This window comes from Sus scrofa, chromosome 5, assembly GCF_054392235.1.
Source record: "Sus scrofa isolate SSC_HxYL_T2T_F1_AM1 chromosome 5, Sscrofa_HxYL_maternal_Yorkshire_Landrace_v2.0, whole genome shotgun sequence".
NCBI lineage: Eukaryota > Metazoa > Chordata > Mammalia > Artiodactyla > Suidae > Sus > Sus scrofa.
Genome location: NC_139387.1, coordinates 47,661,293 through 47,675,060, shown reverse-complemented (window position 1 = coordinate 47,675,060; position 13,768 = coordinate 47,661,293). Strand labels below are relative to the sequence as shown.

General features: G+C 38.6%; 1 protein-coding gene and 1 long non-coding RNA gene across 8 annotated transcripts in view; one reads left to right on the top strand and one right to left on the bottom strand.

Moving 5' to 3' along the window:
- SYT10 (synaptotagmin 10) overlaps positions 1-8,355 on the bottom strand; it is a 68,587-nt gene extending 60,232 nt beyond the window's left edge. For 2 of the 6 annotated variants that reach the window (XR_014845445.1, XM_001927016.8), the window contains exon 1: positions 7,875-8,355. Coding sequence is in view for 1 of the 6 variants with exons in the window: in XM_001927016.8 (XP_001927051.3) it covers positions 7,875-8,025 (151 nt within the window). In the remaining 5 variants the exon portion in view is untranslated. Of the gene's footprint in view, positions 1-6,576; positions 7,020-7,055; positions 7,241-7,874 lie in introns of those variants that run through there. The other 4 variants (XM_085025117.1, XM_085025115.1, XM_085025118.1 and 1 more) reach the window with 4 other exon arrangements.
- LOC146403349 (uncharacterized) overlaps positions 7,331-13,768 on the top strand; it is a 139,283-nt gene continuing 132,845 nt past the window's right edge. Inside the window, exon 1 of one of the 2 annotated variants that reach the window (XR_014845446.1) lies at positions 7,331-7,736. This is a non-coding gene — a long non-coding RNA (uncharacterized LOC146403349). The remainder of the gene's footprint in view (positions 7,737-13,768) is intronic. The other variant, XR_014845447.1, reaches the window with a different exon arrangement.

The window sequence follows — 13,768 nt, the reverse complement described above, 5'->3', positions numbered from 1 at the left end:
TAATGTCTGGCACAGTGGCTTTCATGTGGTAAGAGCTCAATAAATATTTGTTGAATGAAAGCATAATGCCAAAACCACCTCTCTGGTACACAAAAAACTCATACTTTAATGTATTCGAAAAGATAATAAACTTCTTGATGTTGTTTTCCCCATTAGTCCTGCCAATCTGTAACTAATGAACAGAACTAAAGGAACTAAATGAAGACGAAGGAGAAAAAAATAGTCCTCAGTGTTTAATTAAAATAATTCTGGCTTACTTCACTTAGTATGAGAGTATCTAGTTCCATCCATGTTGCTGCAAATGGCATTATTTTGTTCTTTTTATGGCTAGGTAATATTCCATTGTATATATACATGCCACATCTTCTTAATCCAATCATCTGTCGATGGACATTTAGGTTGTGATGGAGCATTATAATGTGAGAACAAAAGAATGCATACATGTGAAAAAAAAAAAATGAAAGAAAATAAAATAATTCTGGGGAGCTCCCCTCCTAGCTCAGAAGTAACGAACTCAACTAGTATCCATGAGGATGCGGGTTCAATCTCCATGGCCCCACTCAGTAGGTTAAGGATCTGGCTGTTGAGGTGAGCTGTAGTGTAGGTCGCAACACAGCTCAGATCACAGGTTGCTATGGTTGTGACGTAGGCTGGCAGCTGCAGCTCTGATCGGACCCCTAGCCTGGGAACTTCCATGTGCTGCAGGTGAGAACATAAAAAGACAAAAAAAAAAAAAAAATTCTGTGGTAGGGACAAATTGATATTTACAAGGTTTTTAAAATTGACTGTAATGTTCTCTATGTTAAACAGTAGATCATAACATACTTTGGGATCCATCTGAATGAAAAAAAAAAAAAGTTAAAAAAAATCAATTCCTTTTTCTCTCACCACCCCCTTTCCATGATTCTACCTTCTAGCACTTAGGCCTTCACAGCACAGTTCCATGAAGGAATACATATATAAATATATATTGTTGTATATTATCTATTGTGTATTACACATATACAGAGTTTTATTTTCTGATAGTCTATCTAAGCCATGTTACTGTCAGCTCTGACAGCTCCAGTGTACACTTAGAATATTTACCATTATGAGGAAAAAAAAAATCACCCTACTTAGATACTAACAAGAAGCCATCTCTTCAATCAGGGATTCTGTTTCTAAACTAAATTGTCAGCATTGGGCTTTCCACAGAGGAAACTGGTAGAGTACAGATTAGAAACAATATAAACTACTAATTACTTACTTAGGCAAAATAAAGGAGGAAGATAAAACATATTAGATTTTATGTATTATTTTTCCAATTAAAATTTACCAAAAACAATTTAAATGGTAATTTAATTTTTATCTGTTTGCATTATAGGCTTTTTAATGAATATATGAAAGGAGCTACATTTCTAATTACATGAGTTCAAAGTTGTACATTTTGAATATACCAAAATTGTTTACACAGTGTTACTATTGAAACAAATCAATTACATTTGTCCAAGAATATGATTAAACACTTACCAGTGTACACTTAAGTGCATGTACATGCATATACTCAAGAAAAGCAGAAAAACATTGTATATTATATTTGGATGACAACAAACCTGGCAAAAAGAAAGTATGGGATTTGGGTAATAATTGCACACTCAGCGGTCTTATTGATACCTTCCAATATGCCACCAAATTACAGTCAGTAGTACAATAATAAAGAGCCTATATTTACAAACATTTGTTACAATGCCCTTTAGCACCATGGACGCCCCCAGAATCTCTTTTATTTCTACTTTTTGTTGAGCCTGGAAGAGAGCCTGGAACAGAATCTAAGGAGCCCTGGGTTTTCATCCCAGCTACATCACTATAATAGTTGTAATTTGAGAGGAAGCTGCTAACTTTTCTTGCCTTAGTTTTCACAACTGCAAAATGATTTTTAGTTCTAACTGGAATGACTAACAGCAATTTTAAAAATGATATAATTATTTTTCCCATGCTACTTTCTACTTAAGCAAACTAACAGGCTTTCCTTTTGCTTATTGTAAATGGATATATTCACCACATGTTCTCACTTTTCTAGAACTTTAATAAACTCAATACATTTACTATGTAACACAAATTGAGCCACAGAATCATAGTTCTACCTGAGCACACTTTGAGGAAGGTCAATGCCTCAAGTGCTCTAATATTTGCCATTATCATAAAACTAAATATGTAGTATGTTTATCTACAAAAGATATTGTATTTGGATACTGTAGACACAAGATATAAGTATACACAATTTAGTCCCAGAAAGGATTTGGAGACTATTAAATAGTAATCATTGTTATACAAATAAGGATACTGAGGCTTCTTGAAGATAAATTCTATTATTCATTATTTCATTCATTCAATAAATGTTTACTGAGACTCTTAAAGGAGCCACAGATTTTTCTAAACCATAAGGATAACACAGTAAATAAGCTGCTGCCCTCAAAGAGTTTACTGTCTATTGAATTAATGTCATTAGTGGAACAAAATGTAGATTGGGAAGAAGAAATTATATTTTCAAAATATAGATTATTTTAATTGGCATTGGAAATTCCACTAAAGCTTTGTGATGGTTAATTTCTTTTTGTTCAATTTTATACAAAAAAGTTTGTAAATGAATGAAGATGTATCCCAAATAATGGCCATTTTCCCCCATAAAACAAAATTATAGTGATCAGGTTTTTAAAAAAGGTGATTTGAGTGAAATGGACAGCTATATACTTTGTATATTAAATTGTTCTTAAAAGAACCAGATTACAGAGAATCACAGCTCGTGTAAAGAGGAAATACAGATCTTTTTTTTTTTTTTTTTTTTTTGGTCTTTTTCTCTTTTTTTTTTTTAGGGCCGCACTTGCGGCACATGGAGGTTCCCAGGCTCGGGGTCTAATCAGAGCTACAGCTGTTGGACTACACTACAGCCACAGCAATGCCAGATCTGAGCTGCATTTGCAACCTACACCACAGCTCACCGCAACGCCAAATCCTTAACCCAATGAGTGAGGCCAGGGATTGAACTGGCAACCTCATGGCTCCCAGTCGGATTCGTTTCCAATGTGCCATGATGGGAACTCCAGTTTTACAGATCTTAATTTGTCTCAAGTGGAAAAAGGTTAAGGAAAAAAAATCCTGCTATACCATCAAAATATTGATATCTCAAAATGAAGAATAATAGATGTTTTAGGTATTTGCTGATATCTTGGCCTTTGAAGCCAAGGTAGTTGTTCATTTCCCTTTGGAGCTAATGAGGTCAAGCCCAATATATACTTGGGCTTGTAAAAGTATGATCATGTAAAATTAAGACTAGAAATAGAAGACGGCCATTCTTCAGTGGAGTATCAAAGCAGAGGAGGAAAGAAAAAAAATGCTCTCATGCATGCTTCTTCAAATAGTTCTGAAATCATTGTGGTTCAGTTACTCTTTTTGAGACCTATAAGTCTCAAGGAAAATGTTCTACTATGTTTCTAAATTGTAATTCTTTGTTGTTTGTTTTTTAAGGCCACACCATGGCATATGGAGATTCCCAAGCTAAGGGTCAAATCAGAGATTTAGCTGCCGGCCTACGCCACCGCAACGCAGGATCGGAGACGCATCTGCGATCTATACCACAGCTCATGGCAATGCTGGATCCTTAAGCCACTGAGCAAGGCCAGGGTGCTGTGTCCTCATGGGTGCTAGTCAGGTTTGTTAACCAGTGAGCCACAATGGGAACTCCTAAATTGTAATTCTCGATACAGTCATTAGAATGTATAAAATGTATAAAACTCAGTAGTATAGTGATATAAAAAATAAATTGGGTAATCATTTGCTTTTATATATAGAGAAAACCTACAAAGTCCTCTTATCATTTTAAACAATTCTGACAGACTTTAAATGCCTTAATATCAGAGGAAATCATGATGTAATTTTAAATTTTTTATTTAGCCTTGTCTTTTCTTATTAGTCAATTAATAAGGTCAATAAAGTTGTTTGCCATATACCTACTTGTCCCTACACCTAAGAAATTGAAGAACACATACATGAATTTAGAAGAATGTGTTTAAATTTTTATTTTAGAATTTTTAGTATCAAATTAAAGTATAAAAATGAAAATTTAAACACTGATTTATTAAATGTTTATTTAAAAGTTTTTAATTATGGTTAGGTCTATACAGTTATTATGTGACTGTGAGCTTAAGTGGGTTTGAGTAGCTTCATTAGGTCAGCCTTTCAAGCAACAAAATTTACAAAATCTCATAAACATTTGACTATGGAGCAGCAATTAAAGACTGACCAGAAATGAACCCAAATCCAGTTCAAAAAACTATTATGTATATTCAGTCACAGTATATTTGAAAAATTACAGTTAAGGCCAACATATTGTTTTGTATTTTCCCTAAACATATTAGTGTTAAATCATACTGTATGTTAATTAATTTAGTGGATGACTTATCTATTTAGGGGGAGGGAGAAAGTCAGTGGTAAAAAGACTGCAACAATCTGATTTTCTGAAAAATTGCACATGATGAACTTTCTAGAGTACCAGTAATGTTGATGCCAATAATGTCTCTAATAAACTATTCCAAAAGACTAAAATAACTAGTGTTGCCATCTGCAGTTATGTTTTCATAAATTTTAATAAAATATTGAATTTGTCAATTTGATTTTTTGATCTCTAGGTCAGTACCTGCTGTTGCTTCTGCTACAACTCTAGCAGTAAATGGTAAATGGTGAAGCTTGCTCTATATTGGAATTTTTTTTAAAGTAGGAGAAGATATTACTTATATATGTAATGCATTACTTATTTCTTTTCCAATTTTTATTTAATTGAAATATAGTTGATTTGATTCATTGCTTCTTTAAGGTAGGATAACTTTTGGATTACAGTTAGCCCTCTGATTCCATATTTCATATCTATGGAATCAACCAACCACAGATCGAAAATATTAAAAAAAAATTCAGAATGATCAAAAAACCAAAACTTGAATTTGCCACACAGAGTCAACTATTTACATTGCATTTACATTACATTTACAACTATTTACATAGCATTTACCTTGAATTAGGTATTATAAGTAACCTAGGGATGATTTAAAGTATATGGGAGTATTGCTATAGGTATATGCAAATACTGCACCATTTTATATAAGAAACTTGAGCATCTAGGATTTTGGTATTGGGAGTGGGGGGTCCTGGAACCAACCCCCCACAGATACCAAGGGAGGGGACTGTACATGAACTTCTCTCCCTCTACCCCTATGTGAAGGAATCTAAAACCATACACAATCTGGAAGCTTGCAATTGCCACTGCAGCCTTAGAGTAACTAACACCATCTGGACTGTGCTGATGAACATTCAAGTAAAAAACTGCTATATCATTCAAAGTCTATGTCCTCCAACCAATAGCATTTCTCATTAAACAAACAATGAGTAGAAGGATTATCTACCAGAACTGCATTTATGTAGAGATCTTTAATAAAGGGCACAAGCGTAAGTTATAAGAAAAGCTACTTTAAAAACAAAGTGAGGTTCAGTAGCTAATTAGCATAATTTAAAAATTGGTAAATAATCTTTGATCCATTTCCTAGATATATATTGGCATTGGAACTTTATTTGTGGATTAAAGTATTTTACTTCTAATTGCTGCATAGATTTACAAATGGAAAATATAAAGCAATCTTGTGGATCTTTATATTGCATATATAACCGGGTAGAGTTCTAGGCCATTTAATAAATATCCATACACTACATTGAATACCCCATTTGAATAGTATATATTTTCCCTTTAGGGCATAAAAATATTCGTGTAATTGTTTTAGACTATTTTTTTGCCCACTTTTTTTCACAAGGGCAAGTCCAAAAGGAATTAGGACAACTAATTCTTGCAGTACTGATGACAAGCTCAGTACTCTTTCTACAATTCATGTACTGTATTTTACCTTAAGCTGATAGTTTTGTGTTTATAAAATTTAGGAGCTAATATTTAATTTCCAACATTCAAATTTTCCTCATTACCAACCAATTTGAGACTCTTAAAACTACTACGTGGGGTGATTACTAAGGGTCAGGGAAGGAAATCCGTAATTTTGTTCACAGCATCAACTGCTATATGACCAAAGTATAGGTCTTTGGAATTAAATACTCTCATTTCTTTCACTGCAACTTTTTCTGTAGGTCTTATCTTTAGCATGGTGTATCATCAAACATTTAAGAGGAGTTTACCCAGTCATCACAGAGGACTTGTGTTTATCTCATACTTAGCAACCATAACAAGACATGCATATACACCATATGCACCCAGTCCCTTCCACTAATATAGCTGAGTCTCAAACATTTCCACAAATTTAACACCTACTGAAAACAAGGAAACGGCTCCACTGTGCTTCTAACAGTAACAAAATGTCATTTCCGGCAGGTGTACAGCCGCAATTATGTATTATTCCGCTCGCGCCCAAGTAACACCATCTCCGGTTCTGCCAAGCGCAGACAGAAGCTTCTCTCAATTCCCGTCTCCATGATCAGAGATTGTTTAAAAGTGCATATATTCCACTTAAATAATGCTATTTAAAAAATAAGTCACACCGTCCCCACCTCCATTCCCTCTCCCTTTGTCTTTGGTGGTGGCAGGTGGAGGGATCACTTACTGTGCCCTCCTTGCCTCCTTCCCAGCAAGCAGGGTTCCCACAATCTCGCTCCGCACTGAGCTAAGGGCCGCTCTGACTTGTTGCCCTGGCTACCCTCAACCCACCAAGCCCTGCCAGAAGATTAAAATGACAGGAAAGCAAAGGGAAGGAAACAAGACCCTAGAGAAGTAATGGCAACCTTCCAATGGATGACGACAATCCCAAAGCAACAAGTGACCCGCGCGCAAGGGACTCTCAAAACCGCTCGACCCTCAACTCCGGGAATCTATCTCGTCTGCGTCAACAGCACAACAGGCTACAAAACTAATCATCGCGCAGGCAGTTAAAAACCCTTTCCCCATCATGACCAACACAGTGGCTTTAATACGCTCCACAGCCCCTTACAGGAAAAAAAAAAAAAAAAAAAAAAAAAAAAAAATCTGTCACCTTAGACTTCTTTGCACTTGCAGATTTCTGACGGCCGATGTGCTTCCTTCCTCTGCCCAACCCGTTTTTTATTAAGTTTCCAAGGAGGATGCCTGTGTGTTGCGGGGAGCGGGGGGGGGGGGGGGGGTATGAGCCTGTGTGGAAAGGATTTATAACATTTTTCCAATCTTCCTTTTAAATCCGTATGTGCACTAAGCCTTATTTGTCGCCTCAAAAAATGAGATTGATAATTCCTGCTCTTGGGCCAATGTTGTCATGAAGCCCTAGAAAATCATATATAATTAGAGAGTTTTGGACGCTATCAGACCCATTTTCAAAGCTGTTCTTTTCCTCCGCCTTGCCCCTTTCCCAAGTCAAGACCCGTGGGACGAGCTAGGAGAGTCCAAGTTCCCTTGGCAAGCGGCCCCCGAGGGCAACGCGCGGCGAACAGTCCAGGCGCTGCCGTCTGCGCTCTCCTCTCCACTCCGGGGAGGGAGCTCGGAGGCGTGGGAGAGCGCGGGGAGAGAGGGTGCGGGCGCCTGGGAACGAGAGACCGCGAGGGAGCGAGAGACCTTTGTGGTGTAAGGGGCGGACCAGAGAAGTGGAAGAAGCCTGGCAGATGGAGGCGAGGAGACAAAACCCGAAGAGTCCACGCTCGAAGTCGCCAGGAGCTGACCAGAAGGAAGGAGCAAGGTAGGACAGGTAAAGGCCGCGTCCCTAAATGCCTGGGGGCCGCGCGGAAAGCGCAGGGCCCGGGAGGTTAGAGCCGAGCGAGCGCGCGGGTCCTGGCGGATTGCGAGGTCGCAAGCGGAGGCCTTCCCCCCCCCCCCCCCCCGTTACCTGTGCTACTTTCCCCCTGGCTGCCCCTGTCCGGGGGGAAGATGCTCGAGCACTTCTCCCATTCCACCTGGCCCGCGAAGCACAGCTCGGTGACGATATGCAGCGCCTTCTGACACAGGCTGCTCACTCCGTCCTCCTTATGGAAACTCATTGCTTGGTCTCGTTTCCCCTAGTTGGCGGTCCTTTCCCCTTCCTGTTATCTACAGGCTGGCCCCTATGGTACCCTAGCCATATCCCGCCAGCGGGGACTTTGGCTGGAGAGCGCGCTGCAAAGAGGCGGCAACTCTTAGGGGCTCCAAATTGCCCCCATGTCGGGAGCGGAGGGTTCCAGAGAAGGTGCAGAGGATGGGATGAGAAGCGAAGCAGCAGCGGCTGCGAGGTTTTCGCCAACTCTCACGCGTTGGGAACGAGCCGAAGCGAGCTGCAGAGACCCGGCATGGAGTACGGAGGGGAGGGGGAAGAGGTAGAATAGCTAAAGCCCTCGACTCGCAGAAGCGTTCCTGTTTGTGGCGGGTGCCTGGCGGCGGCGCGTCCAATCGCAGCTTGGCGCGGGTCGGGTGATCCTGGGCGGAAAGTGCAGTCCTCCTCTAGTCCCCAGGGAAGGGGTTGGCACCCTGCTGAGGCCAGGGACGCTCTTCTAGGTGCAGGAGGGCGGAGAAATCTCCGTTTTGTCTGTACCTTTCCCAGCCTCCGTATCCATTACTCCAACCCCCTCTTACCTCCAACTTTATTACAGATGTGTGCTACTCTCTGTTATATCCATTTCTACTTTTCTGAAAAGTTATTCCCACAGAAAACAAATTGAAAAAGTTAAATTGAAAAAAATGAGTAGATGAATAATCAAAGCAGACATCCTTGGAAAGAAGAAAGTCCCTGGAGAGCATTTTTAAGATGATTTCTAACTATGATGGTTTAGAAAAAATATTTCATCCAAAGGGTCTTTTTACTACTAGTGGTGAAATTCACCATTTTACCCAGTTCCGTTTTTCTTTGTGCATAAAGTGAACAGGAAAATTTAAATTTATTGCCTTCTTAGTTTTTTCTGTATTAACCTTAGGAGATTGTGACACAAAACGAAATATGTTATTTATATTAATATTCAGTTAGGATTCTGCCCACTAATATGCAATTGGCAGTTGAGACTGCATGACCTGACTCCCTTTATCATTCTTACTAGTGACTTAAATACCGAAAAGACAAAGCACAAGTGTTAAAGGGGAGCAAGGTTGAGTTCAAATCCATCACACACACGTCATTGCTTAACCTTGAAGAAGTTGCTTTCAGGCCTTTATCTCAGTCTATAAAATAAGGGGCTTAGATTCCTTATAATTCTGTAGTACAAATGAGTGATAATCACTAATGGAGCTGAAGCTTCAGATAATGTTAATAAACATGTGCCACAAGGTTATAGGAAACGAGTTTACATTGCTTTTAAAGTGTTTTCAGGCAGAGTTTGATCCTGTAGTATAACCTGAAGATTGATTCAACCTTTGTTAGGTAGAGCTTCTTTATTTTTGAAATGGAATATCCTGAACTTAGTGTCAGGGAGGAAGAAATTTTCCTTTACCCTTCTAGTTCTTCTGGCTGGTCAGATCAAAAGGAGAAAACCAAACAAAAATTTTATAACTTGCTTATAATGGGAGAGGCTCGGGAAAACTGAGTAACTCACCAAAATGGCTGAAGCCTTCACCTTAAATGCCATCTTCAGCTAAAGGCAAAAGGGGATGTTATAGTTGGTGCTTTGGGACCTCAAAGATGAGGAAGGCAAATGGTTGAGAAAAGATGAAAAAGCAAATGGTTGATAAACAAATGTGTACTCGGCCATGTGGAGACAATAGGAGATAATGGGAATTATAACAAACAGATCTTGCTAGGCTTCTCTCTATCAACATACCTAGTTCACACTACATTAGCTATGGTGATAGCTCCATTCCTGGATCAGCTCTTTCTATATTCTTTAGGCAGCTAGGGGGAAGGTCAGATTCTTCTTGAGTCTTTCGGGTCTTGATTATTTTCATCTCAAAATAATCTGCATCCCAAATAGACATTTTGAGGTGGCAGATTTAGCTCCCATAGAATAGGTAGTTTTATTTTAAACTGCTAGGCAGTTTGTGATAAATTACTTCCTCTGTAAGGGCACTATGTTAAAGCTTACTATAAATATTTGGTATAGCATCCTAGTAGGTGAGCATTTATTAGTTGAATCATCTTGACCTGATTCATATGACAACTGGTATAACTAGGGCTATTTTTATCATGAATTAAGACAAAAGTAAAGTCCGCAGGCTTCATTTGCTTTTTGTCTTTATGCACATCGATTTTAGATCAGATTGACTAAAGAAATGATTTAGCTATCAATTTAAAAAGACCTGAATATCCAGTATATTTGAAGCTAAGTTACAAGCTCCTGTACTTGCTTTACAGAAAGCCAATCTCTGATAGTGGGTATTTGCAGCAAATTAAGGATTTATTTGCAGACTGCCAAGCAAGGAGTGGCTGTCAGGCAAGGGCTTTTAAAGACAGTGTTAAGGAAGAAGCTCTTAGGATGTATTACCTCACAGACATTATTCTAATTGGTTGGTGGTGAGGTAACAGGATGATGTTTTGGGAACCTCATCCTTCTGGTTCCAACCCATATAAAGCCTACATGCTTGTGGTCCTCATATAGTCCACCTGGGTAGGAGTCTTAATTTCTACAGAATGACTCAAAGATATTCATCAAATTGTTATCCAGATACCTTCAAAAGGAACTAGAAGTCATGTGACTCTATTGTCCTAATAATTAACTGCTTGAGCATGCCCTTTGGAATGCAGGGAAGACCTCAAAGACTAAAGCCTTTTTTTCTGCAAACAAGAAATGACACAGAGCAGATTCCTGACTCAGAAAGGTCCCTTAGGGTTCTGCTCAATATCATCAATAACACATTTTAATAGGGCCCTTTCCAATTTTCCTTGCCCTCCAGTTCTCCACAATATAGACAGACCCATATAAAACAACCTGAAATGTAATGCTGTGTTTTCATATTTACCGTATGACCAAGCTGTTATGTGAGATGACCAAATCAATAATTTTATACTACTTACAAACTCTACTTGCTTATGTGAAGTAATGAAGAATGTCTCTAATGATGCCGTGAACTGAAGTTTGGCACTTGCCATCAGCCTCTGCATGGAGTAAAACATGAGCCACTTCAGCTACCAACCAGCAGCACCCACTAAGTGGAGCTCAGGGTGGAGACCAGGAGTTAGGCATTCTGTGCTCTGGGAAAATTGGAAGAACAGGCCTTCAGATAGATAGTTTTGTTGTTGTTGTTGTTGTTTTGTCTTTTTGTCTTTCTAGGGCTGCACATACAGCGTATGGAGGTTCCCAGGCTAGGGGTCTAATTGGAGCTGTACCTGCCCACCTATGCCACAGCCACAGCAACGCCAGATCCAAGCTGTGTCTGCAACTTACACCACAGCTCATGGCAACACCAGATCCTTAACTAACTGAGCAAGGCCAGGGATTGAACTGGCAATCTCATGGTTCCTAGTCAGATTTGTTTCTGCTGCGCCACTACGGGAACTCCAGATAGTCAGATATTTTTAGAAGAATATTTTATGTGCCCAATTCTTGCATCTCCTCATATCTAGAAAAACACTAAAATCCTTCATGGTGATGTCTGCTCCTTGTGACTGGTAGTAACCTTCAGGAGATCAGCAACACACTTTGTAAAATGTGTGTATGCTGCATGCACCTCCCCCTCACCTTTTTCATATCCTGATATTCCCCCTTTTTGTTCTTGGGTGGTATTTCAGCCCAGTCTGTAGTTAAGGATGAAGAATCACAGTCCTCTGTGAACTCAGTCACCTCCAAGGGTGAGAGCCAGTGAGTCCTGCAGGCTGTGAAAACTCAGGATACTGGCCCTGATAGTGGAGGTGCATATTAAAGGAATGATTTCAATGAGCCCAGGCCTCTTTTGTTCCTGCTCCCTGCCCTTTCTTGCAAAAACTCCTATAAATCCTCCTCCCTCACTTCCTCAGAGCAGTTTCTCAGGGCTACATGAGATGATATCTCTTGGGCTTAAGTCCTAATTTTGCTCCAAATAAAACTTAACTTTCAACTTTCAGGTTTTTTTTTTTTTTTTTTTTTTTTTAGTCGACAACCCTCTTATGTTTGATTTCAGTGTTAAACATTATTAAGTAAGTAAATTCTGAAAATAACTTTCCTGGTATTTGTTTATGGTGTTCCTGGCCCATTCCTATTCTTATTGATGTGTTTGCCCAATAAGCAGAGTTATTTTCACTTGGATATTCATTTTTCTGAATTCATTTGTACGAAATATTTTTGCTTCATTCAAAATTAATACCATAAGGTTTTGATTTATTTTCTTTGTCTTTGGACCATCTTACAACTTATTGGCAGGTGAATCAAGTAGATTTTCATGTCACTTATTAACAGCTCAGATAAGAGTTTGGGTAAGTAGAAATTGCACTGTAAGTCTTTTTTTTTTTTTTTTTTTTTTTTTAATCAATGAAGGATAGGATGACAAGGATTTAAATTTACAATTTTAAATTTCCTTGCCAAATATTTTAACTAATAATGGCCTAACAAACCATGCAATACAGATTTTCATATACTTCCCAATCAACACCCTGAAGAAGTTGCTGAAATAGTGAAGACGGGGAGAACAGGTTAGACTGACATTTACTCAGCACCATTTGCTCTGCTAAGTGCTATGGCAAGCACTGATGTCAAAACATGCAGGCTGTATGTCAAAACGTGTCAAAACATGCAGGATGTAAATGCTTTGTCACAGCTTCCTTCTGAATGACCTTTGCATTGAGTAGAGGAGGAATTGGTTTGGGGGTGAAGAGCCCAAGAGAACTTCTGTGTGAGCTAAACTAGCCTCTTGAGTGGTAATTTTGGACATCCAACACTTCCTGATTTCCCTGCTTGTTCAAATCCTCTTCCAGTTCTTTCTTTTTCTCTTCCCATGACCCTTTAAAGACTATGGAGGAAAGGGAGTTATCTTTTTAGGTAGACATCTCCCTGAGGAAAAGGGAACTTGAGAATCATTCCTGAGACTATAATTTCAAATATTACTTGAAGCCAAATACAGGGTGAGTAAATGAAGAAATCTCAGAACAGGTGACTCCAGTCTAAAAATGAAGATCACAGACAAATATTACATTTCAACTTACTTAAAGTTTTATCACCTTTTTTTGTGTTCGCTAGTAGCTCAGACTCATAAAGGCCCAATCCTAACTTCCTCTACATGCTTTGGCCTGCTTCTTTATTCCTTAGTTTGGAGAATGGCCTTGCCATTCACTTCCAGCTAGTGATGATGATAACCAGACCTCTGGCTTGCATACATGGGTATTGTTACTGAGAAGTCAGGTTCTAGTCTGACTCCTGATCCTTTTAATCAGCCTGATTCATCACTCTAGAAGGGTTGGTATTGTCTCTTTTTCCATTGTGTTCACTTTGTTCATTCATCTTGATAGATATTATGAGCATTTCAGAGACTCAGTTTTGAGAAAACCTCAAGTTTTGAAAATTCTATTGATTTATTCCTTCAGTAATTCTTTGCCTTCTATTTTTCTATTACTATTTTGAGTCTGGAACTCCTTTATGTTGGATTTTTTACCAGCAGGATTGAGGCTTTAATTTTTGCTATTCTATTTTCCATCTATACCATATCCTTGTTGTTGAACTTTGGGACAATTTCCTTGACTGTCTTTTTTTTTTAATTGACATGGAGTTGATTTACAATATTGTGTTAGTTTCTGGTATACAGCAAAATAAGGTATATATACATGTATGTACATAAATTATCTCTATATGAATGTCCATTATAGGTTAATATACAATATTGAATATAGTCCAATGTGCTATATAGTAAGACCCTGTT